The sequence below is a fragment of the Aspergillus japonicus genome, assembly GCF_003184785.1.
Source record: "Aspergillus japonicus CBS 114.51 unplaced genomic scaffold BO86scaffold_4, whole genome shotgun sequence".
Lineage (NCBI taxonomy): Eukaryota > Fungi > Ascomycota > Eurotiomycetes > Eurotiales > Aspergillaceae > Aspergillus > Aspergillus japonicus.
The window spans coordinates 1,158,811-1,184,250 of record NW_020291641.1 but is presented as its reverse complement, the minus strand read 5'-3'; the positions used below and the strand labels follow the sequence as shown (position 1 = coordinate 1,184,250).

Here is a 25,440-nt window from a genome sequence, read left to right as displayed (position 1 = left end):
ACCGAGCCGTTTTGCTTTTAGCTATAGAGCCAGCCGTTTGTGCTCGGAGGGTAAGATCTTTGCTACTGATCTATGCGATCCGACGGTGCTTATTTTTACCTCTATAGCTTCGCATTAAGCTATAGATCCTTCAGGCTCGAACAGGGAGCAAGTAGTCAACGCACGAGCATGGCCGAAGTTGTTCCACGCCAAGTGTGGAAGATAGATTAACTCGAGATTAAACCCACTGCAACGTGCCGTAGCGTGTGCAGATCAGGCGCAAACCCAGGCGCAAACCCAGGGCTTAGCTGTCACGTATTGAGGTCAGACTCGGTTCTAGTTCCAGCCTGCTACCATGCGCGGAAGGTGTCGGGCATCAGCTAAAATTCTTAGTCCAGGGGCTGGACTAGGTCAACCCTGGCCATTGAGCTCCTGGTGACTGGATTTGTATTTTCAGTTCTTCCTCACTTTCTTTGAAGATTCAAAGCATGCTCATCGAGCTATCGAACTCAAATGGTGGTACCCAACCATGGCCCTCAATGAGACTGGAGTGATCGCACCGCCTGCCGGGGTCACGCCGGATTTTGCGCACCCTACACGACATCTGCACACGGCGAATCGCGTGGTCGTCATTGTAGGGACGACTGCCAGTGCCATCTCTCTACTGGTGCGCATCTACAGCCGGTTGGTGGTGGTGAAGAAATGGATGCTGGATGACAGTAAGTGGCATAGGTGCGTTGGGTAATCACATCTAACCAACTGATCATTAGCTGTTCTCGTGCTTTCATGGGTGAGTGTCGGTGACTAGACGACTGGCATCATCGACTAATTTGGATCGCTCATGGTGCAGATGTTCGCAGCCATCACCCAATCTGTCCTACTCTGTGAGGTGTTCCGAAGTGTCTGCCCGCTTCCCAAATATGGATCGCTAACAATCCCCGGGGATTTTCAGACGGATACACACACGCTGGGCTTGGGATCCATCAATGGGAGCTCACAGTAGAAGACTACAACAAGTCACTGAAGGTACGGGAGTTCCAGTCGTGCCTGGTTCGTCTAGCACCCTTCATTGATGGCCAAGCAGGTTCTCATGGCTGGCGCAGTCATGTATATCCCAGCCCTCGGACTCTCCAAGATCGGCCTCATCATTCTCTATTATCGCCTATCCGATATGCAGCGCAGCTGGCGAATCATCCTGTGGAGTTTCACGATATTTGTCATATCCTACATGGTCATTCTTGAATGCTTGTTCCTCTTCGGCTGCAACCCGATCCAGAAGGCTTGGGACGTAGCCATTGAGGGGCAGTGCATCAGCCGGGCCTCGATTTTCTTGGCCGGCACGTGCGCCAGTATCTTCATCGACATTGTCTTGGTGATCACGCCTCTCCCGGTGGTGGTGGGGCTCAACATGGCGCCCAAGAAGCGCGTGGGGGTGGCCTGCATGTTCGGGCTTGGCGGACTGTATGCTTCATCCTTCCTCGTCTTCGTCTGTCTCGCACTGCAGCGGCTAACCAATTCATGATCGTGGGTAGGTCCCTGGTCACGAGTTGTATGCGATTGGCGTCGGTCGTCCCAATGCTGCATACCAACGATGAATCCTATCGGCTCGGGGCTATGGTGTTGTGGATGTAGGTGATCATGAATTCGTGTGGTGTTGGCAGGGTGCTGACCGTCCTACAGCAACGTTGAAGCCAGTCTGATTATTGTCACGGCTTGCGTACCATCCTTCCGCCAGGTGTTCTTCTCCGGCTCGTGGGGCAGCAGTGGCAGTCGGGAGAGGGCTTTGAGTAGTTATAGCCTGCGGAGCGGGCAGCGACGACATCGCGGTTTCACCAATATTACACTGGACCTTGACCCCGATCGACCGAATTCTGTCGAGCGGGTGGTGCCGGGTAAAGCTCCTCAGGAAGATTAGAATCATCTTCGTCCATTTGAGACGGGTTTCGAGTCAGGAGTTCATTGGGTCAAAAGAGTTTGAGCTTTGGCATATGCATTTAGATTGAGCCAACTATAGAGACGGCGTGGTCAGCGCACACAGATTCTTCGGGTTGACTTGATGGTAGCATAGATGTATCCATAAAATGCATTGATTTCTCCCCCCCCTCCCCATCTACAGTTTGACAAATCGACTCTTCTCTGCCATCTTCCCTGCGAGCCCGGTCACCGAAACCGCATGCATGACATCGAAGATGGAGCAATCAGCCTGCACCGTCGCAGCCGACCAATTGCGCAATTCCACCGCCACTAAAGAATCGACGCCGAACTGCGCGAGAGGCAAGGAGGGATCAATCCCCTCCCGGGTGCGACTGAACACTTCGGCCAGTTTCGTGACTAAGGCGTTCTCTATGACTAGGGTTGCTCCTGTCAAAGTGGTAGCGGCAGCCAGCTGATCTCTCAGACCAGCTCCCGGCGAGAGGTGCGGATGAGGTGCAGGACCAGATGAAGAGGGGGTTTGCTGCTCAAGAATGGCGAACCTGGCGTCGCGGTTCCAGCCAGCAGCAGTCTCCGACCGCACAAACCCCCTTGGTAGCCCGGTGACGATGTGACAAGTCTCTGGGGTTCGGATGGGATGGCGGATGGCGGACGCGACCAAGGCCCACAGCTCCTGTTCGGACACGGCGCGTAGTCCGAGCTTCTCGAGGTGATGCGTGAGGGGTCTAGATTCTGCGACGACGCCGACGGATGAGACCATTCCCAAGTCTATGGAGACGGCGGGGAGACCCTGAATTGCGTGACAGCGGGCCAATGCGTCCTGGTAACTCCCCCCAGCGGCGTAGTTGGCCTGGCCTGCGTTACCGCCGAACCCACTGATGGAGGAGAGAAGGATAAAGAAGCGAAGGTCGGGTGGAAGAAGAGTATGCAAATTCCACAATCCTTGGACTTTGGGCTTGATGGCGGCGAGATAGTCTTCACGGGTCATGGCCTCGAAGATTCCAACCTAGAGTTGATAAGGGAGATTAGTAAAGTCCTTGTGGTCTGTTCACGTTGACGGATCGATCTATATACGTATGTACTGTACCTTCAGCACCATGGCGGCGTGAATGACACCACGAATGGGCGGTAGGTGGAAAGCATGTTGCCGTAAAACCGACTGCAGCTGAGTCGCGTTAGTTATGTCGCAGTTGGCCAGCACGATTGTGGCCCCAGTGGCCTGTCGTATATGTGCAAGCCATGGAGAAGTTCCAGTAGTGGAGGAGGTATCAGAAGCCGAAGCAGCAGCAGCCGATCGAGAGAGATAACGGACACCGCCTTCCACCACCAGCCGCTGGGCGAGATACTGCCCGATTCCCCCCACACCGCCTACGATTTGATACGTCTCCTCACGTGATAGGATCACCGGTCGCATGTCATCTAAAACCCGCTGCAGCTTCACCTTCTCCTCCTCCTTCACCTCCATCACAATCTTCCCAACGTGTTGTCCGGTCTGCATTGTGCGAAATGCTGTCTCAATCTCTCCCATGCCAAACCGTGTGACCGGCCTGACCGGTCGAATCTCCCGTTTCTCCATCAGTCCATTGATCGCTCCCAAGATCCGCTGCACCTCCCTACCTCCGTTCCCCGAGTGTGATCAGATCCAGCGACGCGAAAACCGTACTCCGCGTAGACGGCCCCATCTCCACCATGCTGTTCTGTTCGATATCTCGCTTACCGATCTCGATAAATCGTCCAAACGTCCCCACGCACTGCCACGTTTCGCGCAACAAAGCGCCCGCAAGCGAATTGATCACCACGTCCACCCCCTTCCCCTCGGTCGCCGACATGAGATGATTCGCAAAGGAACGGTTGCGGCTACTGAAGATGTGCGACGGGGGGATTCCGTATTCCTCTACCAGGAAGTCGCGTTTGCGCTCTGATCCGACCGTCACGAAGATCTCTCGTTGGTGAAGGGGATACACACCCTGGTCGCGAAGTAGCCGAGAATGAATGCATACACCCGCTGTCCAGCAGTGAAGCCAGCGGCGCGTGCGCCCGGTCCGGCGCGGGTGATCACTCCACTGCACTCAAAGCCCATCCGCGTTTCGTCGAGCTGACCCAGCGCAACCATGATGTCCCGGAAGCTGAGTCCGAAAGCGCATGGCTCGATCTCCACACAGTCGTCGGCAAGAGCATCGTCGATAGTGGGATATTCCGTAAACACAAGGCTGTTCAGCAGACCCGGGGTGGCAACTTCCAGCCGAATGTTCTGGCCAGGGGTCGACCAAGGGCGCATCTCGGGGGCCTGAGGCCGCGTGGTGTCCACCAGTCGGGCCTCCTGTCGGTCTTCGTATACTCGTGAGATATGGATCATGGAATCCCGCACGGCGTACTCGGTTTCTGGCAGAGGAGCCGAAGATGCTGCCAATGCGTTGCGGACAATGTGTGCGACATCGGTCGCAGATGAGAGAGACCACACGGGGGCATTGGGGCCCAAGTCCACCGAGACGTATCGGTGGAGAGGATTCTCACAGCGTAGTGTGCGGAGAAGACCTTGATGCAAACTGTTCAGAGGTTCTTCAGCATTGCATTGTGCACCGCATGATACCCACACTGTAGCCCAACAGCTGTGGAGCACCCGTTGAAGGGCGTCAAATTGCTCAGCAGAAGGGTCATCGAGCATTGGCTGAAAGAGCTCGTCTAAGATGATACAAGTTTTGCCATCGGCAGCAACCTATTCAAGCGAGGAGACAACGGAGAGGCCAGACATAAATTCAGCAGCTAGCCCGTGCTGAAGTGCTTGCTGCCAGTCTTCCGGCGGGTTGGTTCTAGAAATGAGAAGAGCTTCTGTTGGAGTGGCAGATGTCACGTCTGTCTTGGCCGTCGCAACGACTACTTCTCCTTGGTACCCGTCTGCGTTGAGATCTGGCTGAAGGTGGGAGCTGACCGACTCGAAACCGGCCTGCGCGCAGAGCTCCTTCCACAGGCCACTGGCATGAACACTGCCCTGCCATCCTGGAGAAAGTCGGAAAATAGTCTGCAACGCACCATCGCCCAGGCTGGGGCCCCAGAGGATGCATTTCCCACCAGGAGTAAGAAGAGCATGCAGTGAGCTGAGGGTCTGAACCATTTGCTTCACCGTCAACAAAACTGATGCGGATAGAATAAGCAAATCGTAGCTTTTCCGGGCATATCCCTGGGCATCAGGCTCCGCGTTCAAGTCTAGAATCTTGCACTCGATGTCTGCCTCATCCTTGAGGACCGTATCCGCGTTCTTGACCAGTCCTGCACTAGAGGCAGTGACCTCGTAGCGAGAGAACAGTCGCGTATTGTCCTGGGTCAAGGCCTTGATAAATCTCCGTGTATTGGCACCATTGCCTATTCCAATCTCGAGGATCCTAGCCCGAGGACGTTTTGAAGCTCGAGCAGCCGAGTTAATACCGATTCGAGCCTCTGAAACAGAACACCACTCAGCCTGGTTCTCGGCCATGAATTCCAGCAGGATGTCCTTCGCCTCGGCTATTCTAGACAGGACATCAGGAAGCTTCTCTCCGAATCGATACAGTAATCTTCCTCGACACATTGTTTTAGCTCTTGTGTCAGCGCTGCCATTCCATGCGCGGTAACCCCCAGGATGTCGAGAATCGGACGAGCCCTTTCTGCAACGTCTGTCATCCATTTCCAGTAACCTGAATGCTCAGATGCGACACGATCTTCACCTTGAAATTGATGCAAAGCATCCACAATGAACATGACAGCCGCGGTTTGTAGCTGAGAAAGATGGGGATGGATCCCGCTTGGTGCATCTGGCTCAATAAAATGCTCAGGTCGGAGAAAATCAATATCTGGCTTCCAGACCGAGGTATAGCAGAGTCTGTCGTCGGCCATCCGCATCGCAAGATTCTGACCCAAGGACTGACACCAGAGCCCCTGGACAGTGAGCACCGCCTTTTCGGACTCTGGACCTTTGTTGGTGACCCGAATTGAGGTTTCAAACCCGCGTCTGTCTACCCTCACCAAGGTTGAATTCGCGTGGAACCGGTGACCTGGGGACGCTGTCAAGTCCGCGGAAATGTAAAGATCCTGAATAAATGTCGGGATCATTGCGGTGCGTTCTTCGCTTCCCCCAACGGGAAGAGTCTGGTAGGCTGCTTGGAAGACTGCGTCTAAAGTGGTAGGATGGAAGATTAGTCAAGACGGGCAAGGTGCTCCAGCCGCAGGGGAAGTTGACGGCTTTCAGGTCAACAGGATAGCCCGCTTGCAGAAGAGTGGGCTTGCAGAAGAGTGCAGACGAGCTGATACATGGTCTGGACAGCATTCTGGCCACGCGACAGACACGTAGCATAGGTGATCCCCCCACTACTCAGCCCAGGTAACGCCAACGTTTGCCGGACAGAACCAGCCAAAGCGCCATGCGGGCCGACCTCAACAAGCATGTCAATAGCGGTCTTGGTACCGTCAGAATCATCATGACACAAGTTACGCAACGCGCTCAGTAACTCCACCGGCCGCACCATGTTTCACCTCGGATGTACACGATTGCCAATGCGCCTTTCAGGGTGATGGCTCCGGCGGCGTAGGCAGCACCGACCTCTCCACTGGAATGAGCGGTGACTCCTGCAGGATAGAACGTAGCAGGTCGACCAGAGCAAGCTGAATAGCCACGCTCAGTGGCAGACTATACGCGACCTGGTTGAGACGGCTTTCCTCGGCATTTCGCTGCAGTTCCTCGAGTGCAGACCACATAGCCCCCATTGACTTTAAGCAAGCGTCGACCTCGTGTATGGTATCACAGAAGACCGGGTATGCGTCGAGCAGCTCGCGACCCATGGCAAACCATTGCGCGCCTTGGCCAGTAAATACCATTCCCACGCGTGGCACACGCATACTGCGCTGGGTTGTCAAACCTGGGGCATCGAGGGTGGCGTATGCTTCAGTGATTGACGAGCCACTCCAGGCTATGGTGCAAGGAAACCGGGTGCGTCGCTGTCCGAGGGTAAAAGCCAGTTGATCGAGCAACTCTTCCTCATTTTCCTCGCTTTCACCGACCCTGGTCGCGAGATAGTGCAGAGATTCTCGCCCATTCTGCGAGCAACCCCGGGATCTTTGGCACTGAGCACAAACACACGAGACCGCTTCTTGTGGTCTGGGGTGTTCACCGCTCCTGAGAAAAAAGTAGTCCGCTGCAAAATCGATGGGCTCTCTATGATAACATGGGCATTCGCACCTCCATAACCAAAGTTATTGATGGATGCCCGCCGCAGCGACAGTGAAGGCCATTCTTGCAGACTGAGGGGGATCTTCCAAGTTCAATGCATCAAATGCACCATTCTCGTTCGGAGACTCGAAGTTCAGATGCGGAGGAATAGCCTGCTTCTCCATCGCCATGACTGCTTTGATAACACCCGCCAGACCACTAGGAGCTTCCGTATTGCCGAATGTTCGTCTTCACCGAGCCGATGACAAGTGGGCACTCAGTGCTGCGTCTGAGCACAAACACGCGCCCAATTGAATGAGCTTCGATGATATCGCCCGCTTGCGTGCCTGTCCCGTGGGCTTCGACGAAACCGGTGTCGCGCGGATCCAGACCAGCCATCTCATAGCACTCTCGCATCAAGACCTCCTGTGCCTCCTGACTGGGCGAAGTCAGAGTCGCTGTTTTGCCATCCTGGTTTGCGGCTGAGTTGCGAATCACAGCACGAATGGGATCTCCATCTCGGACTGCGCTATCAGGGGCTTGATGATCATACTGGCAATTCCGTTCCCACGTGCATAGCCCGTGGCTCGAGCATCGAAGGCGAAGCAGCGCCCTTGCGCCGATAACAAGCTGAGATTTGATCCGGCAATGAACATATCCGGGTTGAGTAGGATATTTGAGCCACCCACGATGGCCATGTCTGACTCGCCCGCTCGGAGACTCTGACATGCCAGATGCAACAGCGTCAGCGTCGTCGAACACCCGGTGTCGACCATCAGACTGGGCGCGCGGAGATCGAAGAACCGCGAGATCCGGTTCGCGATCATTGCCGCGCCATTGCCCGTGAGGAAGGACCGAGCTAGGGTATCGGGGTCGCGCAATAAGCTGTCGTGGTTATGTCGGAAACAGGTGCCTGCATAGACGCGGTGCGAGAGCCAGCCACTTGATCGAGGGGGAGACCTGCACTTTCCAGGGCCTCGTAGACGGTCTCTAATTGCAGGCGCACTTCGGGGTCCATTGTCTGCGAATGTCAATGGTCTCTACACTTGCAGGCACGAACAAGAATGGAACCCACGCTGGCCGCGTCGGCTGTGAGATTGAAGAACGCAGCATCGAACCGGGAAATGTCCTCCGCTAGGAAATGCGCGCCTTTCACATATGACTATGATTTGTTGGCAGAAAATTCAACAGTCTTCCCCACTCGACAGGCGAGTCATGCAAGGTAAGTGTTGACATACTGTCCCTAGATGTTCCTTATCCGGATGATACCAGCTCTCCGCGTGAAACCGAGATTCCGGAATCGGAGACCAGGCACTCTGCCCGTTGGCACAGAGATCCCAGAGCCTTTCGGGACTGGACGCGCCACCGGGAAAGCGGCAGGCCATGGATGGGCATGACCTTTGGAACGCGTTCAGATGCGTCGGTTTCACTCGAGTTCACAACAAAAATCATCGTATAGGAAGGCTGATCACAGGAAGATGCTGAGACGGGTATGATGTTGACGGTAGGCCAGTTGATCTTGGGTTTAACTTGCAATAAGTGCTGAGAAGCGGAGGCTGATGCTACTGGAACATTCCTCTTATGATCCAATGGCAGCTGTCGCTAATATCGAAGTCTTCCATGTTAGTGTGGAAGGTAAGGTAGGCGTCCGGTCTGGTGATGGGGTCCTGTGATGAGCAATTCACTCGCACGGCCATCCTAAAGCTGCTGTGTCAGGGTTGGGTGCGTTTGATTGCCTAGCAAGAAGTAGTCGAATGAAAGGATATTCCTCAGCCTGTGCTGGACCTTGATGCATCACATCAGGTGGCTCTGGTCGAGTACTTTTGTAGCAGGGCGGGCCGATCACCAACGTTGCGAATGTTGAGCCCGAATCCATGTCAGTTCGGTCGTCTGATTCCATCTCTGATTAGGTTTTTGCTGTACCTTGATCCATCAGCAGCCGCAGACGTGACGCAAGTATTCCCCTGTTGCAGAATGGCAAGGAGGAGTCAACCATTGATCCACTGCGTCCGGAGTATCTGAAGCCCCGAGCCAGATTACGCCAGTGTTTATATCTGCCTACGCTACGCAGTCACGCGTCTACGCCATGAGATCAATCTTGAAACAGAGTGCAGCCAGTGGGTAGGACGCTCTTTGAGCTGACATCTGCATGGTGTTGAGCTGCCAATGTTACAGGGCTACCACTGTTGCCTATCCCATTCCCCGCCCTTCATATGCATGATCTACCACAAGTGGCATACTAGAATGATATCACACTTGGATGGTGGCATTGTTCCGGTTATGCCCCTGCAGAACGACAAAATGGTGTTATATAGTCAAAGGCAAAAGTATGTTCTCACTATCTAATCTATAGCGCGTTGGTATTTGCATCTCACCAAATTCAAACACAAACAATCCCCGTGAACGCACGCCCATCCTCCTGATACAAAATCTCCTTCCGTTTCCCATCCCGATCACAGCGATAGACACCACCCCCGAGGTCCGTCAGGAAGATAGTCCCAGACTTCCGATCAAGACTCACCCCAATCGCCTCATGCAAACCCCGAGCCAGGACCTCCGGCTTGCCCACTGGTCGACCCTTTACATCCAAGCTGACTCGATAGAGTGCATTGCCTAGAGGCAGCTCCCCGCGATCCGTCCAGTACAGCTCGCCTTTCTCCTCATCGATCTCCAGATCAATCGGCTCAGGCAATCCGCTCAGGATGCACAGTTCCTTGTCCTCGGCCTCTTCCACAATTCCCGGTGGTGCATGGATCGCAGCCGAGAAGATCCGCCCTTTCCCGCTCTTGGGCGCGCCCTTTTGTGTCCAGTAGAACCGGTTGAACCGAGTCGAGACGGCGATTCCGACGCACCAGTCCCGTACGTCAGTCACCCCTTTGCCTTGGCTCCCTCGCTGTCGTGAGACGAGGGTCTCCAGACCTGACCCGTCAATGTTACAGCGGTAGACTGCGCAGCCCTCGCGGTCGGAGAAGTACAGCTTCCGCGCTGTCTGGTCGAGGGTCAGCTGCTTGGGGGTGTTGATCGCGCCCGGTTCAAGGACGGTCTGGATGTCGCTCCCGTCTAGAGCTGAGGAGTAGACTGCACCATCCTGTCGGCCGGGGACCCCCATGTTGGTCCAAAAGATGCGGTTGGTCGTGGTATCGACTGCGATGCCGTCAGGAAGGAGCTGGTTGGCAACCAACACTTTGGAATCGGTCCCGTCTGCCGCGAGAGAGAGGATTTGGCCGACTGGGGTGGAGATCGAGGAGGCCGCGGTGGAAGAGGCGAGTCCGACATCTAAGACGAGGAGATGGCGATCGTGGGTGGTGGGGTCACTGCTACTGTTGCCGGCTGCGCTAGACAGGGGATAGAGCCCGCCCAAGGCGCATTTGGCGCCCAATTTACCTTTCTCGAGGTAGTTGGTGGTGAGGTAGTCCACGGTCTTTTCGGAGGAAAGGCCCCGTTCGTGGATGTAGTGCTGTTCGATGAAGGCGACGGTGTCGAGGCCAACGTCTGTTCCACCATGAAGACTTAGTATGACGGGACAGCCATGCAACTCAGGGCATCAAACTCACTATCCATCATCCTGCACGGCAGCGTCTTCCCCCGAATGAACATCTCCTCCCACATAGCATCGATCTCTTCGGGGACGGATACTCCCTCCGACAGAATGGTCAACACCTCTCGTTTGACCGCTGCCCAGAGCCGATTGAAGATAAACCCAGTTGATTGTTTGCGCGCGACATACGGCGAAGTCGCGCCTTCGCGGCACCGCTCCACCATAAAGGGAAAGATGGCCTCATGCGTGAAGCCGTCCGTCATTAACTCCACCGTCATGCACTGCGGTGGCATATAGTAGTGCATGTTCAGAATTCGTGGCTTCACTGCATCCGGGACCCGGTCTAGCATCTCTGAGGTCTTGTAGGAGGAAGAATTAGATGCAAGAATGCTATCATTCGGGGCTAGGGTGGATAGATCGGCGAAGGTGGCGATCTTCAGAGGCAGCTTTTCGGGAACGGCCTCAATGACGAGCCAGGCGGATTCCACTGCTTCTTCGAGGTTGATGAAGCTGTGTGCTTTGCCTGGGGTGCAGCCCGTCTTGCTGGCGTAGGAGGAGATTTGTTCATGGATGTAGGCGATGCCGGAGGCGAGCTGCTCCGGGCTGGGGTCGCGTAGGTGGACGTCGTAGCCTGCGGAGGCCCAGATGCAGCCTGTTTACTGCATGTATTAGCGTACATGTCCGAGAATGAGGGTTGAGAATACTGACCGATGCGTCTTCCAAGGACCCCGGCGCCCAAGACCGCAACAGGGCGGTTCCGGTAGTCGTGTGGTGGTGACCAGCTGGAATGCATTGTGTGTGTGTGAGAAAGACGATGAGTTGCGAGTTCGGAATTCAGCAAGTAGAAAGCTTATCTGATTCGTTGCAAACCAACAGAGATCTGAGACTCCAAGACGAAAATGCTATATATAATGAATGGGGTGGTGGTATAGTTCCTGAGGTACATCCGGGATGCCGATATCCGGCCTGCCGCGGCCTGCCGAGGTGAGGTGCTAGGCTTGGATCCACTGCTTGCTTGATCCCGCGGGAGAACTGCTGCCAGACTTTTACTCTCGTTATACTATGGTTATACTATAACTTGAAGTTAGTTACTCTCTGCAGGGCACTTGTTGGGACCGACATGACAGCACTCCCGCGGCATTTTGTCATGATGATCCCAAGAGTCACCGTGAGCCCCCCACCATCCGTGCCCTCACTTCTTCCAGAATCACTCTTTCATCCTTCTCCCTGGTATCCCACTCGTCCTCAATGATCTTCTTCCTGTCCTCGCTTCGCAAGCTGAATTTGGCCTTGACAGCAGCGGGATCCGAATGCTTCGTTAGAGGAGGCGCATCCCCTTCACTCTCCCCCATCTCATCGCGAACGATGTCAAACCCCCACAGCAGCCTTGCCACCACGATGAACAACGAGGCCCGTGCCAGTCGATAGCCCGGACACAACCTCCTCCCGAACCCAAACGCCGAAACTGGCAGCCCGGGGTCCTCAACATACCGCTGGGGCTGAAAGGCCTGCGGCTCCTCGAACACCTCCTCATCCATGTTGAACCCCCACTGATTTGCGATGACCGTCGCACCTTTCGGAATCCGATACCCCATATAATCGTCCTCCTGTATGACCGCATGTGGCACCCCGATCGGAGAGATGGGCCGCCAGCGCAGGAGCTCCGAGATGATGGCATCGAGGTAGGGCAAGGCCGGGATGTCGGCAAAGGTGGGGAGTCGTGAGGCGCCAACCACGGCGTCGAGCTCGCGCTGCCCTGCCTCGACCGTCTCTGGGTGAAGCAGGCTGGCCAGAACGAAGTTCTCCAGCACCATCTTAGTGGTGTGGATGCCCGCCACGTACAGCTCGCCCAGCGAGTAGCAGACGTGGTCCCACGGGAGAGAGGCCATGATGTCGGACTTGGTGGTGATCTCGTGGCTCCAGTTCCAGCAGGGAGCGCTGAGGGCGCTGTCGGTGCACTCCTGGTAGACGGATTTGGTCTGCTCGTGCAGGGCGCTGGCTTTGGTGCGCCAGGTGAGGAGGCTGCGGGCGGGGATGAGGCGGTCCAAGATGGGGAAAAGGTCCAGGAGATTGGTCCAGAATGAGGTGGCTTGGAGAATGAAGACGGCCATCTCGTTGATCTGTTCTAGGCGCATGTGGTCGCTGTCGGAGCGGCCCTGGCCCTTGCCGTAGACGAGGGTGAACATGACATTGGCGGTGTATTGGTAGAAGAGATCGGAGAATTTGGGGGTCTTGCTGCTGCTGCTGCTGCTGCTGCTGCTTCTGCTGTCTGCGGACGGGAGAAACGAGTACATCAGCTGCTTACTTTGAATATCCTGCAGATGCTGATAAGCGTTGGTGCATTGGAAGTTGAGCAGCGACATGTGCAGCCGGCGATTGAGGCGCCATTCGTGTCCGTACGGCATGAAGGCGGCCGCCAGCCCTTTGTGAAGGTAATTGTCCAGCCATACTGACGGGGGGCGCGAGCTGTAAATGCTGGCACGTTTCTCGAGCAGTTCCTGTGCGACCTGCCGAGTGCCTAGGATAATAAATGATCGAGTTCCGACTTGGAGGTGTACTACGGGGCCGTACGTCTGGCTCCAAGCGTGGAAGGTCGAGGCAAGGTCTCGTTGCTGGATGAGGGCTGTGAGTCCGGCGATGAGCCCCGGACCTGGTGGCAGTGGCAGTGTCCCTGATGAAGGCGAGCGGATGTAGCCGCCATAATATAGGCAGAGAGACAAAGTCAAGGTTAGGAGTGTGAGGAGGACTGGAGTCTCCATTTGCAGTGCTTCAGTCTTTGCGTATGTTTTTCGTTGGCTCTGTGAGAGGTGAACAGTGATCGTCCGGGGAATGCAGAGCTTTAGCTTCGATTTCGCCCCGAGAACGAGTCGTACGTCACCGCAGAAGAGCGATGCTCTATTACTACGTAGACCGTGGTGCATTGCCTGCACCAATCACATCATTTGGGAGACTGCAGTGGGATTAAAATAGTTCGAGGCGTAGTGGACGTGGCACCTCATGCAGCATCGCCGGCTAAATGTGCTGGCAAACCTTGTTGGTCACCGATCGACACGCGAGATCTCTTGAATGGGTTTAACGTGGGAGCTGCCCGGGCTGCGGAGGCGAGGATCTGGCCAGATGTGACCAGCTTACGAGGAAGTAACTACTGTTTGCCTATGGTGGGATTATTCAGGTCTTGCCAACCGGAGATACGCACACGCATAGGCCAGCCCTACCGCGGAAACCGAATTGCCTCGGGCACCGCGCACCCTGTGGGACTACGCGTGCTGTTGACAATGTTGGCGCGTTCGTTGGTCGGAGGCCCACCTCTTTGAAACATCATGGATTCTTCGAGTCTTCGACCCTTCCAGGTCAGGCAAAGTCAGCAATACAATCACACAATTAGGTGATAAGTCGTGGATAAGTCAGTGTCAGTCTACTGGACTGTCGCTACAACTTAGGGTACGTGGACGATCCCGTGACCTTCTTACCCTCCTTGCTCCAGGCTTTCGAATCCGGTCAAAGACTGCTGCTTTATGGAATGCTTGAATGCTTCATACTGCTGTATAATATACGTACAACTCGATACGTAACCCTGTACATGGATCTGATCTCCACCCCCCGCCAACCCCGTACTCAGTGGCTTGTCCTGGGCGGCCATTTCACTCTTCGCTCGGCACGCACGTACAGATTGTTCGGTCGGATCAGTTGGAACATCGGGTCATACTCCACGGGCACAAGATCATTCTCCCGACTGAAATGATAGCGATAGATCAGCTTTGGGAGGAAAATCTTCACCTCCTGCAGAGCAAAGTTGAACCCAATGCACATGCGGGGGCCCATGGCAAAAGGAATGTAGGCTGCCTTGTGTCTCTCCTTGACTTGGGGGGTGTCCCAGCGGTCCGGATCAAACCGGCTGGGGTTGTCCCAGAGGTCGGGGTTGTTGTGGATGTGGTGCAGACCAGGCACGATGACCGCGTCTTTAGGGATCTTATAGCCACCCGGCAGGATCAAATCGACTTTGGCGGTGCGGCCGGGCTGGAATGACGGATTGGTGAGGCGCATCGTCTCTTTGATGTATTTGTCTTGGAAGACCAATCGATCTGTGATCTCTGCAGTGAGCTCGGTGTCTTCCGTGATGCCGTTGTCGATCAACTCCTGCAGCAATCGTTTCTGCATCCCAGGATACGTTACGAGACCATATATCAACCACGACAGCAGGGAGCTCGTCGTCGTGAATCCTGCCGCTGTGGCCACAATCAGCGCCCAAACCAGACTCGATTTTGGCAGCTTTTCTCCTTTGTTGTCGGTCGCACGGATGGCGTAGTCTACAAAATTAGGCATTAGCCCGGTCAGATCGCGTGGGAGTCAAGAGTGACACCTAGAAAGACTCACCAACCATGTTCGAGGCCTGTAATGCCGCCTCTTGCAAAGGCAAGTCCGTGACACCGCCTCGCTCTGCATCCTGGATGGATTGCTCTACCATCGCCTCCAATTTCGCCTTGAGGTTTCGCAACCGCTGGGGATCCCCGAAGGGAAGCTTGCCGTACCAGTCACCACGCGAGGTGACCTTCTTGTTCAGGGACAGCATCTCCGCAATGGAGTGAACCATGTCGTGCACGGGGGCATCAGGGGATGTGAAATGCTCCATGTCCAGTCCCAACGTGAGTTTGCCCACCGCCTGGGATCCAAGCTTCAACATATACTGGTACACATTAAAGGCGGAGTCTTGTTCATCTAGCGCGTCAAAGACTCTGAACGCGTCTTCCACGGTTCGTTGCATTGTCGGAGCATAATGCCGCACTGCCTTGGGACCGAGGGCCGGAGGCAAGAACTTATGGGCCACCCTCCATTCCGGGGTGTCAGTATCTCCTAGAAAGACCCCCGCAGAGGGGGTCTTCAGGGCATGGAGTGGGTGGGCTTCGTTGATCTTCTTGGAGAAGAAGTCAGACTCGGCGAAGACGACAGCGGCGATTTGCGGATCATTGGTATGGTATGTGGTACGCCCCAGGTTGGTGGTCTTGAAGATCCGGCCGTACTGGTTGTAGAGCCGCTGGTGGTTGCCCAGGTGGTCGGGATAAACCTCGAAGTAATTCCCCACGTAAGGCAGACCTTTTGGACCCTCCGGCTCTCGGACTGCGTGACCATTGATCGTGATAGCTACGGGTCCGGTGGCAGCCAGGACATCGCCGACATCGACGAGGCACTCATTGCCGGATTGAAAGCCGATCTCTGACTAGGAGGTTAGCGACAAATGAAGAGAATCGCTGCCGGACTGCTATGACTGTAGTGGGTGACCGACCATTTGGCTCGACAATGGCGAAGTAAGCAGCCACCGTATGCTTCAGTTGATCCAGGTTCGCCGATGCGTCAATCGTGACGTGCCTGGCGGACGTGGTCGCCTCGCCCAGGAGATAGAACTGCTGGCTTGACATGGTGTATGGGCCCGATGATATGCTGGTTTCTGGACCTGATATGCCTTGGGGGGAAGTGAACTTGCCCCTGTCTTTATAATTGCGCAAATGGTAGTATTAAATTTCCACTCTTAATGAAGTCTCATATACCTCTTTGTGGAGACGCATCCATTGTTCCCGCGGCTTTGCGCCTCCCGCGGAAGGGCTCCACGATTACATCCCGAGGTAGGATGGCCAGCTTTCCATTTCCCCTTCGACGATTGGCCATCATGCTAGTGGGGGAGGGATGAATGTGGGCCATGACAGAGTCAGGGAGAGTACGGTTTGAAAGCCCAAGGTATACTGCCGCTCTAGGATTATAGCCATATAAAAGAGTCTGTCTGCACCGTTGGCCCGCAGATCAACTCATGAGACCTCACTCCGTAATAAGTTCTAGACCTCGCAGAAGTTTCTTTTCTCTCTGTCTGTGCCTCTCTCTCTCTCTCTCCTGCAATGCAGAGCCTACCGCAATATACGACGGACGAGGTCGCTGGTCACAAGTGCAAGGATGATTTGTGGATCGCTGTTCGTGGCAAAGGTACCCTAATTACTCGTGGACTGTTTGTTTCCATGCCAAGTCAAGTGCTAATGCGAGATCCTGATTTAGTGTACAATGTCACCGAATATGTTCGAGATCATCCTGGCGGGGCAGAAGTATTAATGGATGTCGCCGGACTGGACGCGACCGAAGCGTATGAGGATGTTGGCCATTCCGAGGTATGCGCGGGGACAACCTCATATCCAACCACCTACGCTAATGGGCTAACGCGACACTTGCAGGATGCAGACGAGATCCTCGAAACATATCTCATTGGCACATTGAAAGATGCACGCGAGCGCGTTCGACCCCAGACCGTCCGATTGATCCAGTCCACGAGCCCTGCGCCACCAATAGCCCCGCGGAAGGCCGGTTCTATCACGCCGGTAGCCCTAACCATCTTCTCCATCGGCGGGGTGGCTGTGACCCTGTACTCTGGCGCTTACATTCATGCCACTGTACCGGTACGATGGCCGGCACTTTCAGAGCTTCGAAGTCTCTTACCCTCGCTCCAATCGCCCCATGCGCTGTCCACCTCCGGGGGTTTTTATACCGGGTTTGCCGCGGCAACCGGACTTGCGACCCTCGTGGGCTCGATGGTCGCATCTAAGTTATCACAAATGACCCAGATCAAGTCGGGCTTCACCAGGTATCCGCCCTACATCAAGTGTCGCCCGCGGATTCGGAGTAATCCTCATCTGGTCAAGGGGTTTCTTGATCCCAAGGAGTACAAGTGTCTCCCCTTAATCCGCAAAGAAGAGCTGGCCCCCAACGTCTATAGATTTGTGCTGCAGCTCCCCAACCCGCAGGAGGTGATCGGACTGCCGATCGGTCAGCATGTTGCCATCAAGGCGACCATCGACGGAAAGGCCGTCTCCAGATCCTATACCCCAACCTCTAACAACCTGGATCGAGGGGTCCTGGAGCTGGTAATCAAGTGCTACCCCGAGGGCTTGCTAACGGGCCGGTATCTCGCCCACCTGGAGATTGGGCAAGAGATTCAGCTCCGGGGACCGAAGGGGGCGATGAAGTATACCCCCGGGCTCTGTAAACGCATTGGCATGATTGCCGGTGGCACGGGAATCACCCCCATGTACCAGCTGATCCGGGCGATCTGCGAGGACCCGACCGACCTCACCGAGATCAGCCTGATCTATGCGAATCGCACGGAAGACGATATTCTCCTGCGGCGGGAACTGGATGGTTTCGCGCAGCAGTATCCTCGGAACCTCCAGATCTGGTACATGCTGGATACGCCACCGAAGACTTGGGCATTTGGCAGTGGGTATGTCACGGCGGAGATTATGAAGGAGCGATTGCCTGCTTCTGGCCCAGATACGAAGGTCATGCTGTGCGGGCCGCCGGGGATGGTGAACGCCTCCAAGAAGGCCTTGGTGTCTCTGGGGTTCCAGACTCCTGGGGCGGTGGCCAAGATGTCGGATCAGATCTTCTGTTTTTAGTCTCAAACCACTCATTCAGGGTGTTGGTGGTTCAATGTTCACTAGTAGAGTTGGTCTGTCGAGTTCGAAGTTCTGGTCAGCGCCAGGAATACCTATCCACCTATCCACCTATCCACCTATTCACCTATATATCGTGCGATTTTGATGGATGCAGGTACTAAGTTCGTACCTAAGTCATACTAGACAATTTCCTTCCTGTTTTCTGAATATGCCAGAAGCCCGTTCCCTGCCTATATCTGAAGATGCACTGCGAACTGGGATATACGTGGAGGGATATAACATGTGCTTACTAGGTAATCAGGCAGTCGGTCAGGCACCAAGCAGAGTCTGAGGCAGGAATTTGCCCCGTTGGCCCTGTTTGCACTATTTGCCTCGTCTGCCTCATTTGCCTCATTTGCCTCATTTGCCTCCTTTGTTCTGCTTCCTCCCGTTCGTTCCCGCGGGATCTCCATCACTTCTCCATCAACTCTCCATCTCTCTCTCTCTCTCTCTCTCTCTCTCTCTCCTCCTACCGCGGAATTCCATCCATCAACCACTCTCGCCGTCTACACCTTTTTCTCTTATTCTACACCCAATACACCTTCATGTCAGCTCGTCGTTACCGATCCACGGTGGCCTGTCACTCATGCCGTCAGCGCAAGGTACGATGCAGCATCAATGTCACCGGCGTTCCCTGCATTCGCTGCGCCCAAGACCATGCCGAATGTGTCGTGGATCCGCTTCCGGCTGAGAGGTGAGAGAGCAGAGAGCATCCTCCCCGCAATTCCCGCAACTATAGACTGACCAAAAGGGGAAAAAGTGCTAGGACCAGCCGGCGCAATGCATCGGCTCGACACCGGTTACGCGCGGCCACCAGTAGCCCGTCTATTCGCGGTGCACTCACCGGGGGAAATGTACTTCGCCCGCCTCGCACACCAGCCTTCCAACGACCCCCCTCGGAGTCACCAGTACCAGCTCCAGCTCCAGCTACTTCGGCTTCGGAGCGATACAGCATTCAGGACGAGGAACGCAATGGCCTCGAGATCGCAGAGGCCGCTTTGGGCAACCCCGAACAAGCCGGACAGGTGCCTTTCTACACCGGTATCACTCATTCCTTACAGCCAACCGCGGCATAACGTCTTGGCTGAAGTATACGCAAGGCTAACGGCCACACCCATGGCCAGGGGACAAGACCGGAATAACTTCAACCCTGACGCTCCTTGCCCCGGAAGGAACTCTACCCCGGCATTTCCTGATTCCGTCGCGCGCAACGACCTCCCTGTCCGAGGAGGATCGGAATTATCTCGCAAGCAAAGGGGTCTTCAATCTACCCAGCAGTGAAGCATGCCATTGCCTGCTTCAGGCATATTTTCGTCATGTGCATACGATCATGCCGATCATCGAAGCCGATCAGATCCTGCACTTCTTTCATGCTGGGCGGCTGCATGAGTTCAATCTGCTTTTAGTGTGGAGTGTGTTCTTTGTTGCCGTCAATGTGAGTCACCACCAGTCTTCCTGTTGAGCAAAGGCCGCAGCGGTATTGCTCTGTGCCTCATACAATATCTGTGTCTCAGGACTATTTGCTCCGTGGGCTTGTACTTGCTGCAGACTATGACATCAAAGAACGATGGCGTGTCTGCGGCCTAGGTGCTGCAGCTCTAGTAGCAATCGGAGTCCGCCTTTTAGAAAACAGCTAACCGCCCTCACAGTTTGTTCCCTCCTCTCTTTGCGAGAGGGAAGGGTACGATTCACGCAAGGCAATGAAAGCAGCGATGTACTCCCATGCAAAGGTAAGATAGCGTGCGTATCCTTTGCGTACCCTTTCCTCCTCTGTCTTTCCTGGTGAAAAAGCTTCGGATAATACCACCAATGTACCCCAACCGCGCTTCTATCACTTGGAAGTGTTGCAGACATCACGATGGACTCGAGGCAGCTTCCCACCCAGTCGAGGTTTCAGGCAAAAGTCTAATCAAAGACCCCAGTGCTTGGACAAGTACCTTCAGAAAGCGCTTTGCATACCTCTACTTGTCGGACTCGTCACAGGCCACGTCTCAGTCGATGTAGCGGTACTTTGTACGGGCTAAATCACTAATTTGAGGAACAGTGTCTCTACAACAACAGCGGAGAGCGAGACAAAGTCGTTCTTCTACAATCCTCTCTGATGCTCGGCTTCTGGCACTCCGAAGTAGATGAACATGTCCAGCCTTGGTACTGGACAGGAATATCCGTGACTCTTTGTCAGATCCTCGGCCTGCACCGCAATCCGGACGCCGCACGATATAATGCATCAATTACCGATCGTCAGCGACATCTCTGGCGTCGCCTCTGGTGGACATGCTTCTTCCGGGATCGTTGGCTGAGTCTAACATTAGGACGCCCATTACGTATTGACCTTGATGACTGCGACGTAGCCATGCCGTTAGTGGGCGACCTTCTCTATGACCTCAACCATGTTCCGGAGTCCCTTCTATCCGCCTTTATCCCGGACGAAGTCTCTCTTCTGGCTGAATATTGGATTCATTTAATAGGCATGAGCAGATTGCTAGGCGCAGTTCTATCCATGAGCTACAAGACAGCTCGTCCGAAACCCTCGCGTGAGCAGGTTGAGGCCCTTGAGGCCGAGATCTCTTGTCACAAACCTCCAGGCCAGGCCGCCGCAGACTGGAATGGTCCCACGAGATTCTACCTGCATCACCTCCAACTACATTACCAGTATGTGCAAGCCTTGGCGTTAGCCGCGACTTTTCTGATATCAGCAGAGCAACTCTCATCGTTCTCTATCGGCCGTGTATCACTGACCCACCCGACGAACTGTCGCCAAACCATCAGACGCGGTGGCAGGAAATCATTCGCTCCAAGGCCGACTCCGCTGCCTCCCGCACAAACGAGATCCTGGAAACGCTCGCACAGGAGAATCTGCTTCAATTTGCCCTGCCAATGACGTAGGTCACCCCCATCACGCAATCTGTTCCGTAACACTAAGCTCCTCGACAGACCGCCTCTCCTGATCCCGGCCATGCAAATGCACCTCCTGAGCTGTCGGACAGGCAACCCTCTATCACGACGTCTGCGACTGAACAAGCTCAACGTATGCATGATGGTCATGGAAGAATTCCAAAAGGTTTACACCGTTGCGTCCATTTATCGCGGAATATTCGCCAAGGCCATTCGGGAAATCTGCCCTGATCGCCTCGATGAGCACCCCGACACCTCAGTCTCTATTCCTGCGGCTGCACCTCTTGCTGCACAGCCTGATGATATAGTCAATTCCATGGCAGCTGGCAACCCAGGAGTCGGTACTGATATGGACGATATGGTGGATGCTCTTCTAGATGAATCGTCGGCGCTCAACTTTTGGGAGACGTGGGGACAATTCTGGATTGAATGAAATCGGTCGGATCAATTCGTAGCGTAACGACCTGTCACCGCGAAGCGAGTCTCGGCAGCACAGCCGGTCACGTAGACATCAATCCTCCAAGGCCCACTTACGCGCGCAGCTTATCAATATTACCGAACAATGGGCGCCACTAACGACTTTGCCCACCGGGCGATGGGCACCATCCTGGCAAGCTGGTTATGGTTCTCTGCTATGGCAATTCTGGTAAGTCTACCGTTCTGCCCACGGAGCCTGGACTGAAGCTTAACTCAGGTAGTATTATGGGTCTCGTACGTGGTGGTGTATGAGCTGCTTCTCTCGCCGGTGGCCAAATACCCTGGGCCCCGGCTGTGGGCTTGTCCTACATTGCCCCTCAGCTTAGTCTGGTACGAGGGTACTATCACCTGAAGATGCTCGCTCTTCATGATCGGTACGATCCGATCGTGCGGACTGGCCCCTACACCCTGTCGTTCAATACAGCGCAAGGGTTCAAGGGCGTCTACGGGTCTCGACCGGGCGTGGCCCAGTTTCCGAGAAACCCCAAGATCTACGGGCCTATGATCCCTTCTCGCGACTCCGTTGGGGGTCCCATCAGCAACGAGGCTCACCGCCGACACCGGCGCCTCTTGGCGCATGCATTTTCCGACCGCGCACTTCGCGAACAGGAGCCGCGGCTTTTCTCGTTCATCGACGTGTTCATCTCGCGACTGCGAGACCTCGCTCACCAGAGTACGGACATAGACCCCAAGGCGTGGTTAGAGCTCGCCGCTTTTGACATCACGGGACTTGATGTTTGCCGAGACATTCGGCTGTCTGCAGGATGGCCGACCTCATCCCCGGATGGAGTTCATCTTCAATAGTGTTAAGGGCTCGGCCATCCTCAGTGCCATACACCAATTTCCGGCGCTCGCGATGCTGCAGGAGGCCTACACGCCGCCGTTGTTTCGTCGACAAATTATGCAGAATTGACCATCAATGCTGAAAAGGCCGAACGGCGAGTGGCCCTTGGGGTGGATCGAGTGGATTTCATGTCAGCTATGATCAAGAACGGGCTGGTGGACGACCATCCGCAGGCTCAGGAGAAGGTGACGCGCATGTCCTGTCATGAGATCTGCTCGAAGTTTAGCTTCTGCGTCTACCTCAATTGTTAAAGTGGACGGTGGAAAGCTCGGACGGACGTTCACGTCCCGCACTACGGCTCATACATGAGTGATGCCAGCTTCTTCCGGGCCACGGATTTTCTCCCGGAGCGCTGGCTGGGCACTGACCCCCAGTTCGAAGGATATAAGACAGACACGCTCTAACCGTTCTCCGTGGGGGCCAGGAACTGTCCGGGGAAGAGGTGGGTATTCCCTTGGTGTGCAGCATGAGTGCCGGCCGACAGGACACTAGTTTGGCATACCTGGAAATGCGTCTCACGCTTGCTAAACTGGTATATCACTTTGATATGGAGCTGTGTCCGGCGTCTGAGGGGTGAAATGATCAATACACGTATTTCCTCTGGCATAAGCCATCTTTGATGGTGCGATTGAGTGATCGATTCAAGGCATAACTTGCTGCTTATAGCATGATCATTTTACAGTGCCGGGACAACCACCGGGCTGGATGATCTAGGGTTGAATGAAGTCAATGCTTGCAGTTGATTACGCTAGAGTCGAGAAATACAATGCAACAGGAATCAAACACACCGACAGCCCAAACAGCGAAATCACTTGCACACGAAAAGGCAGATCCTTCCCTGGGCTCGATCCGGACAGACAGGTATTCGCAATGTCCTTCATGATGTGCTTCTGGTGTTTGCCACTGGCGGTTTTAGGGAAGTCCGGACAGACACCTCCATCTCCAATCCAGAAGACATGCTGCGGGGCCTTGTGCCAGCTCAATTCCACCCGCACCCAGTCCCGTAGCTCTTGATCCTGTGGCTGAATGTGCCCGGTCGTCAGCTTGAGGAAGCAACCCACCACCTCGCCGTACTTGGGATCCGCAACGCCGACCACGCTTGCTTCTGCAATCGCGGGATGAAGCAGAAGGCGCTCCTCAATCTCCAGGGGAAATATGTTCTCTCCACCTACAAAAGTCCGCGGTTAGACTTTGTCTTGTGTGTTGTGCGGTATTAGGGCAGTCAGTCTCACCTCGAATGATCACATCTTTGATCCTCCCACTGATATGACAGTAGCCCTCTGTGTCGAGATAGCATTGATCCCCGGTATGCATCCACAACCTCCCGTCCGCATCGCGTTGCATCGCCTCTTTCGTCTTGGCTTCATTCTCAAAGTAACCTCTCTGGAGCCCGTACCCACTCGTACATAACTCTCCGCTCTCGCCCCGTCGAACAACAACCCCATCCTTGTTGATCACCTTGGCCGAGGTATGTGGCAGCACCCGTCCGAGGCTCGTCATTGCCTTATCCCTGGGATCATCCAGTGAGGTCATAAATGTTACTGGACTGGTCTCTGTCATCCCGTAAGCGATCAGCATCCCCTTGACGCCGAATCGCTCTTCAAGGCGACTGAGCAGCGTCTCCGAGACCGGCGACCCCGCTGCCAGCCCTGTGCGTACCGTCGTGATGTTGTCGACCTTCCGGGCCGCGCAGGCTTCTAGTTCCGCGACGAACATGGTGGGCACCCCTAGCAGGGCGGTGGCCTTCTCGTGGATGACGGCGTCGATGACGCTGTCGGCGTGGAAATGGTCGGATGGGAAGACAATGGCGCTGCCGTGCGTGAAAGCGTTGAGGAAGCCTAGGACCAGACCGAAAGTGTGGAAGAGGGGTGGGGGGCAGCACACCACGTCGGCGGGGGTCAGGCGCATGCCGTCGCCGACAAGGCGGGCGTTGTTGATCAGGCCGCTGACACAAGGATCAAGTATCAGAGATTCTCCACTCCCACGCAATCCCAGGGAATTTGAATCACCTACCGGTGCGTGAGCATAGACAACTTCGGCTCGCCGCTAGTCCCTGAGGTGAATTGATAGCTGAGATTGTCGGACAGCCGCACGATCCGTTCCGCAGCTCGCAGGAGGCCACCCGCATCGTGTGCTTCACTCCGGCCCGAGGCCAGGAAGGACCCGTAGACCTGAATGTGCGATTGTGTGTAAGGCTCGCCACTATCAAAGCATACGATTCCACTCAGCTCAGGCAAGGTGGCTTGCGACGCGACCGAGAGCAAGTTCTGGAGATGCGGGGCCAGACTGCGGGGACCGATCTGCGAGGCGATGAAGAGGAATCTGGTTGCTGGAATGGAGATCCATGAGCACACGGCTGGAACTCAGGCGTAGCCTGTCTAAAGCACATGCACTCACCACTTCTCTGCAACGCGCGCAGCACCTCCGCCGGAGTGTAGGCGTTGTTCAAGGGTAGCACAGGACATCCGATCCGCGCCCCAGCCAGAAACACCTGGATGTATTCGTAGCGATTGCCTGCCAGAACAGCAATGCAGTCACCCAGACGCAGACCAGCGCGCACCATCGCGTGAGCCAGCACTTTGCTACTCTCCGCCAGCTCGCGGAAGGACAACCGCTTGTCTTGCCATGGGGTGACCAGCGCCGTGCGGTCGCCGTACCGAGTGGCTTGCTCCTCGATCAGTTGACCCAAGGTTTTGGACCAGAGCGCGGGCTCATCTGGTCCGTGAACAATCGATGATTCCTCCATGAAGAAAGCAGGCAAATCTGGAGGAGGGGATTGGCCTTGGGAGAAGCTGGAGAAGCTGGAGGAATTGTTTCGGTGCTCTAAGGGAGGGAGGGGTAGAGGAAAAGAAGATTGCTCGGTTGGTGTGACGGATCAGGCTGGCTTACTCTCCAGAACGGGGATGCCTGTGCTCTGGGGTCGGCCGGGATTCCCACACATCGTGCATGGACCTGGTAAGCAGCTGTGAGGGCCTGAGAAGAGAATGGGCAGGCAATTAGGGCCGGTAATACAGGTGGTATTTTTGCATTCCCACCCCCGAATGACACTCAGTGACCGCCTTTGGCGGTCTGCATGCAGCCTCTTCATGGAGCATACCTATTTACTTTGGCCACAGAGATACGGAGT

At 55.2% G+C, this 25,440-nt stretch overlaps 12 protein-coding genes across 12 annotated transcripts; 4 read left to right on the top strand and 8 right to left on the bottom strand.

Moving 5' to 3' along the window:
* Positions 1-508: 508 nt before the first annotated feature.
* BO86DRAFT_435116 (uncharacterized protein) lies at positions 509-1,994 on the top strand (the record flags this gene model as incomplete). The annotated part of the gene is made up of 6 exons (XM_025675939.1): positions 509-698; positions 750-769; positions 830-863; positions 932-1,005; positions 1,064-1,440; positions 1,512-1,994. 6 exons carry the CDS (start codon positions 509-511, stop codon positions 1,609-1,611), a joined length of 795 nt encoding a protein of 264 aa, XP_025532235.1. The 3' UTR covers positions 1,612-1,994.
* A 95-nt stretch (positions 1,995-2,089) lies between these two features.
* On the bottom strand, positions 2,090-4,537 carry BO86DRAFT_435114 (KR-domain-containing protein; the record flags this gene model as incomplete). The annotated part of the gene is made up of 4 exons (XM_025675938.1): positions 2,090-2,917; positions 3,224-3,528; positions 3,575-3,878; positions 3,914-4,537. Coding segments are annotated over 4 exons (2,061 nt in total), but the record flags the coding sequence as incomplete, so codon positions are not given.
* Positions 4,538-4,627: 90 nt separating this feature from the next.
* On the bottom strand, positions 4,628-6,410 carry BO86DRAFT_395774 (uncharacterized protein; the record flags this gene model as incomplete). Its single annotated transcript, XM_025673356.1, has 3 exons — positions 4,628-5,412; positions 5,475-6,059; positions 6,140-6,410. 3 exons carry the CDS (start codon positions 6,408-6,410, stop codon positions 4,628-4,630), a joined length of 1,641 nt encoding a protein of 546 aa, XP_025532233.1.
* Positions 6,411-6,447: 37 nt separating this feature from the next.
* Positions 6,448-7,281, bottom strand: BO86DRAFT_395773 (FabD/lysophospholipase-like protein; the record flags this gene model as incomplete). Its single annotated transcript, XM_025673355.1, has 2 exons — positions 6,448-6,943; positions 7,184-7,281. 2 exons carry the CDS (start codon positions 7,279-7,281, stop codon positions 6,448-6,450), a joined length of 594 nt encoding a protein of 197 aa, XP_025532232.1.
* A 28-nt stretch (positions 7,282-7,309) lies between these two features.
* Positions 7,310-8,837, bottom strand: BO86DRAFT_406663 (beta-ketoacyl [acyl carrier protein] synthase domain-containing protein; the record flags this gene model as incomplete). The annotated part of the gene is made up of 5 exons (XM_025674210.1): positions 8,329-8,837; positions 8,166-8,252; positions 8,057-8,111; positions 7,589-8,003; positions 7,310-7,529 (listed from the first exon to the last, which is right to left on the bottom strand). The coding sequence occupies exons 1-5, from the start codon at positions 8,473-8,475 to the stop codon at positions 7,310-7,312; spliced, it is 924 nt and encodes a 307-aa protein (XP_025532231.1). The 5' UTR covers positions 8,476-8,837.
* A 595-nt stretch (positions 8,838-9,432) lies between these two features.
* On the bottom strand, positions 9,433-11,421 carry BO86DRAFT_453351 (putative 3-hydroxyacyl-CoA dehydrogenase; the record flags this gene model as incomplete). Its single annotated transcript, XM_025676986.1, has 4 exons — positions 9,433-9,437; positions 9,500-10,582; positions 10,645-11,280; positions 11,337-11,421. The coding sequence occupies 4 exons, from the start codon at positions 11,419-11,421 to the stop codon at positions 9,433-9,435; spliced, it is 1,809 nt and encodes a 602-aa protein (XP_025532230.1).
* Positions 11,422-11,791: 370 nt separating this feature from the next.
* Positions 11,792-13,399, bottom strand: BO86DRAFT_406661 (cytochrome P450; the record flags this gene model as incomplete). The annotated part of the gene is made up of 1 exon (XM_025674209.1): positions 11,792-13,399. The coding sequence occupies exon 1, from the start codon at positions 13,385-13,387 to the stop codon at positions 11,792-11,794; it is 1,596 nt and encodes a 531-aa protein (XP_025532229.1). The 5' UTR covers positions 13,388-13,399.
* An 844-nt stretch (positions 13,400-14,243) lies between these two features.
* Positions 14,244-16,042, bottom strand: BO86DRAFT_435111 (cytochrome P450; the record flags this gene model as incomplete). The annotated part of the gene is made up of 3 exons (XM_025675937.1): positions 14,244-14,935; positions 15,003-15,839; positions 15,910-16,042. The coding sequence occupies 3 exons, from the start codon at positions 16,040-16,042 to the stop codon at positions 14,244-14,246; spliced, it is 1,662 nt and encodes a 553-aa protein (XP_025532228.1).
* A 471-nt stretch (positions 16,043-16,513) lies between these two features.
* On the top strand, positions 16,514-18,058 carry BO86DRAFT_303046 (uncharacterized protein; the record flags this gene model as incomplete). The annotated part of the gene is made up of 3 exons (XM_025667563.1): positions 16,514-16,598; positions 16,668-16,777; positions 16,841-18,058. The coding sequence occupies 3 exons, from the start codon at positions 16,514-16,516 to the stop codon at positions 18,056-18,058; spliced, it is 1,413 nt and encodes a 470-aa protein (XP_025532227.1).
* Positions 18,059-18,642: 584 nt separating this feature from the next.
* On the top strand, positions 18,643-21,425 carry BO86DRAFT_302926 (Zn(II)2Cys6 transcription factor; the record flags this gene model as incomplete). Its single annotated transcript, XM_025667555.1, has 7 exons — positions 18,643-18,791; positions 18,837-19,138; positions 19,222-19,532; positions 19,747-19,827; positions 20,142-20,749; positions 20,797-20,979; positions 21,032-21,425. 7 exons carry the CDS (start codon positions 18,643-18,645, stop codon positions 21,423-21,425), a joined length of 2,028 nt encoding a protein of 675 aa, XP_025532226.1.
* A 129-nt stretch (positions 21,426-21,554) lies between these two features.
* On the top strand, positions 21,555-22,717 carry BO86DRAFT_395766 (cytochrome P450; the record flags this gene model as incomplete). Its single annotated transcript, XM_025673354.1, has 4 exons — positions 21,555-21,638; positions 21,791-22,204; positions 22,298-22,509; positions 22,567-22,717. The coding sequence occupies 4 exons, from the start codon at positions 21,555-21,557 to the stop codon at positions 22,715-22,717; spliced, it is 861 nt and encodes a 286-aa protein (XP_025532225.1).
* A 339-nt stretch (positions 22,718-23,056) lies between these two features.
* On the bottom strand, positions 23,057-25,192 carry BO86DRAFT_354035 (acetyl-CoA synthetase-like protein; the record flags this gene model as incomplete). The annotated part of the gene is made up of 4 exons (XM_025669557.1): positions 24,711-25,192; positions 24,327-24,642; positions 23,546-24,258; positions 23,057-23,481 (listed from the first exon to the last, which is right to left on the bottom strand). The coding sequence occupies exons 1-4, from the start codon at positions 25,057-25,059 to the stop codon at positions 23,057-23,059; spliced, it is 1,803 nt and encodes a 600-aa protein (XP_025532224.1). The 5' UTR covers positions 25,060-25,192.
* Between the last annotated feature and the right edge of the window lie 248 nt (positions 25,193-25,440).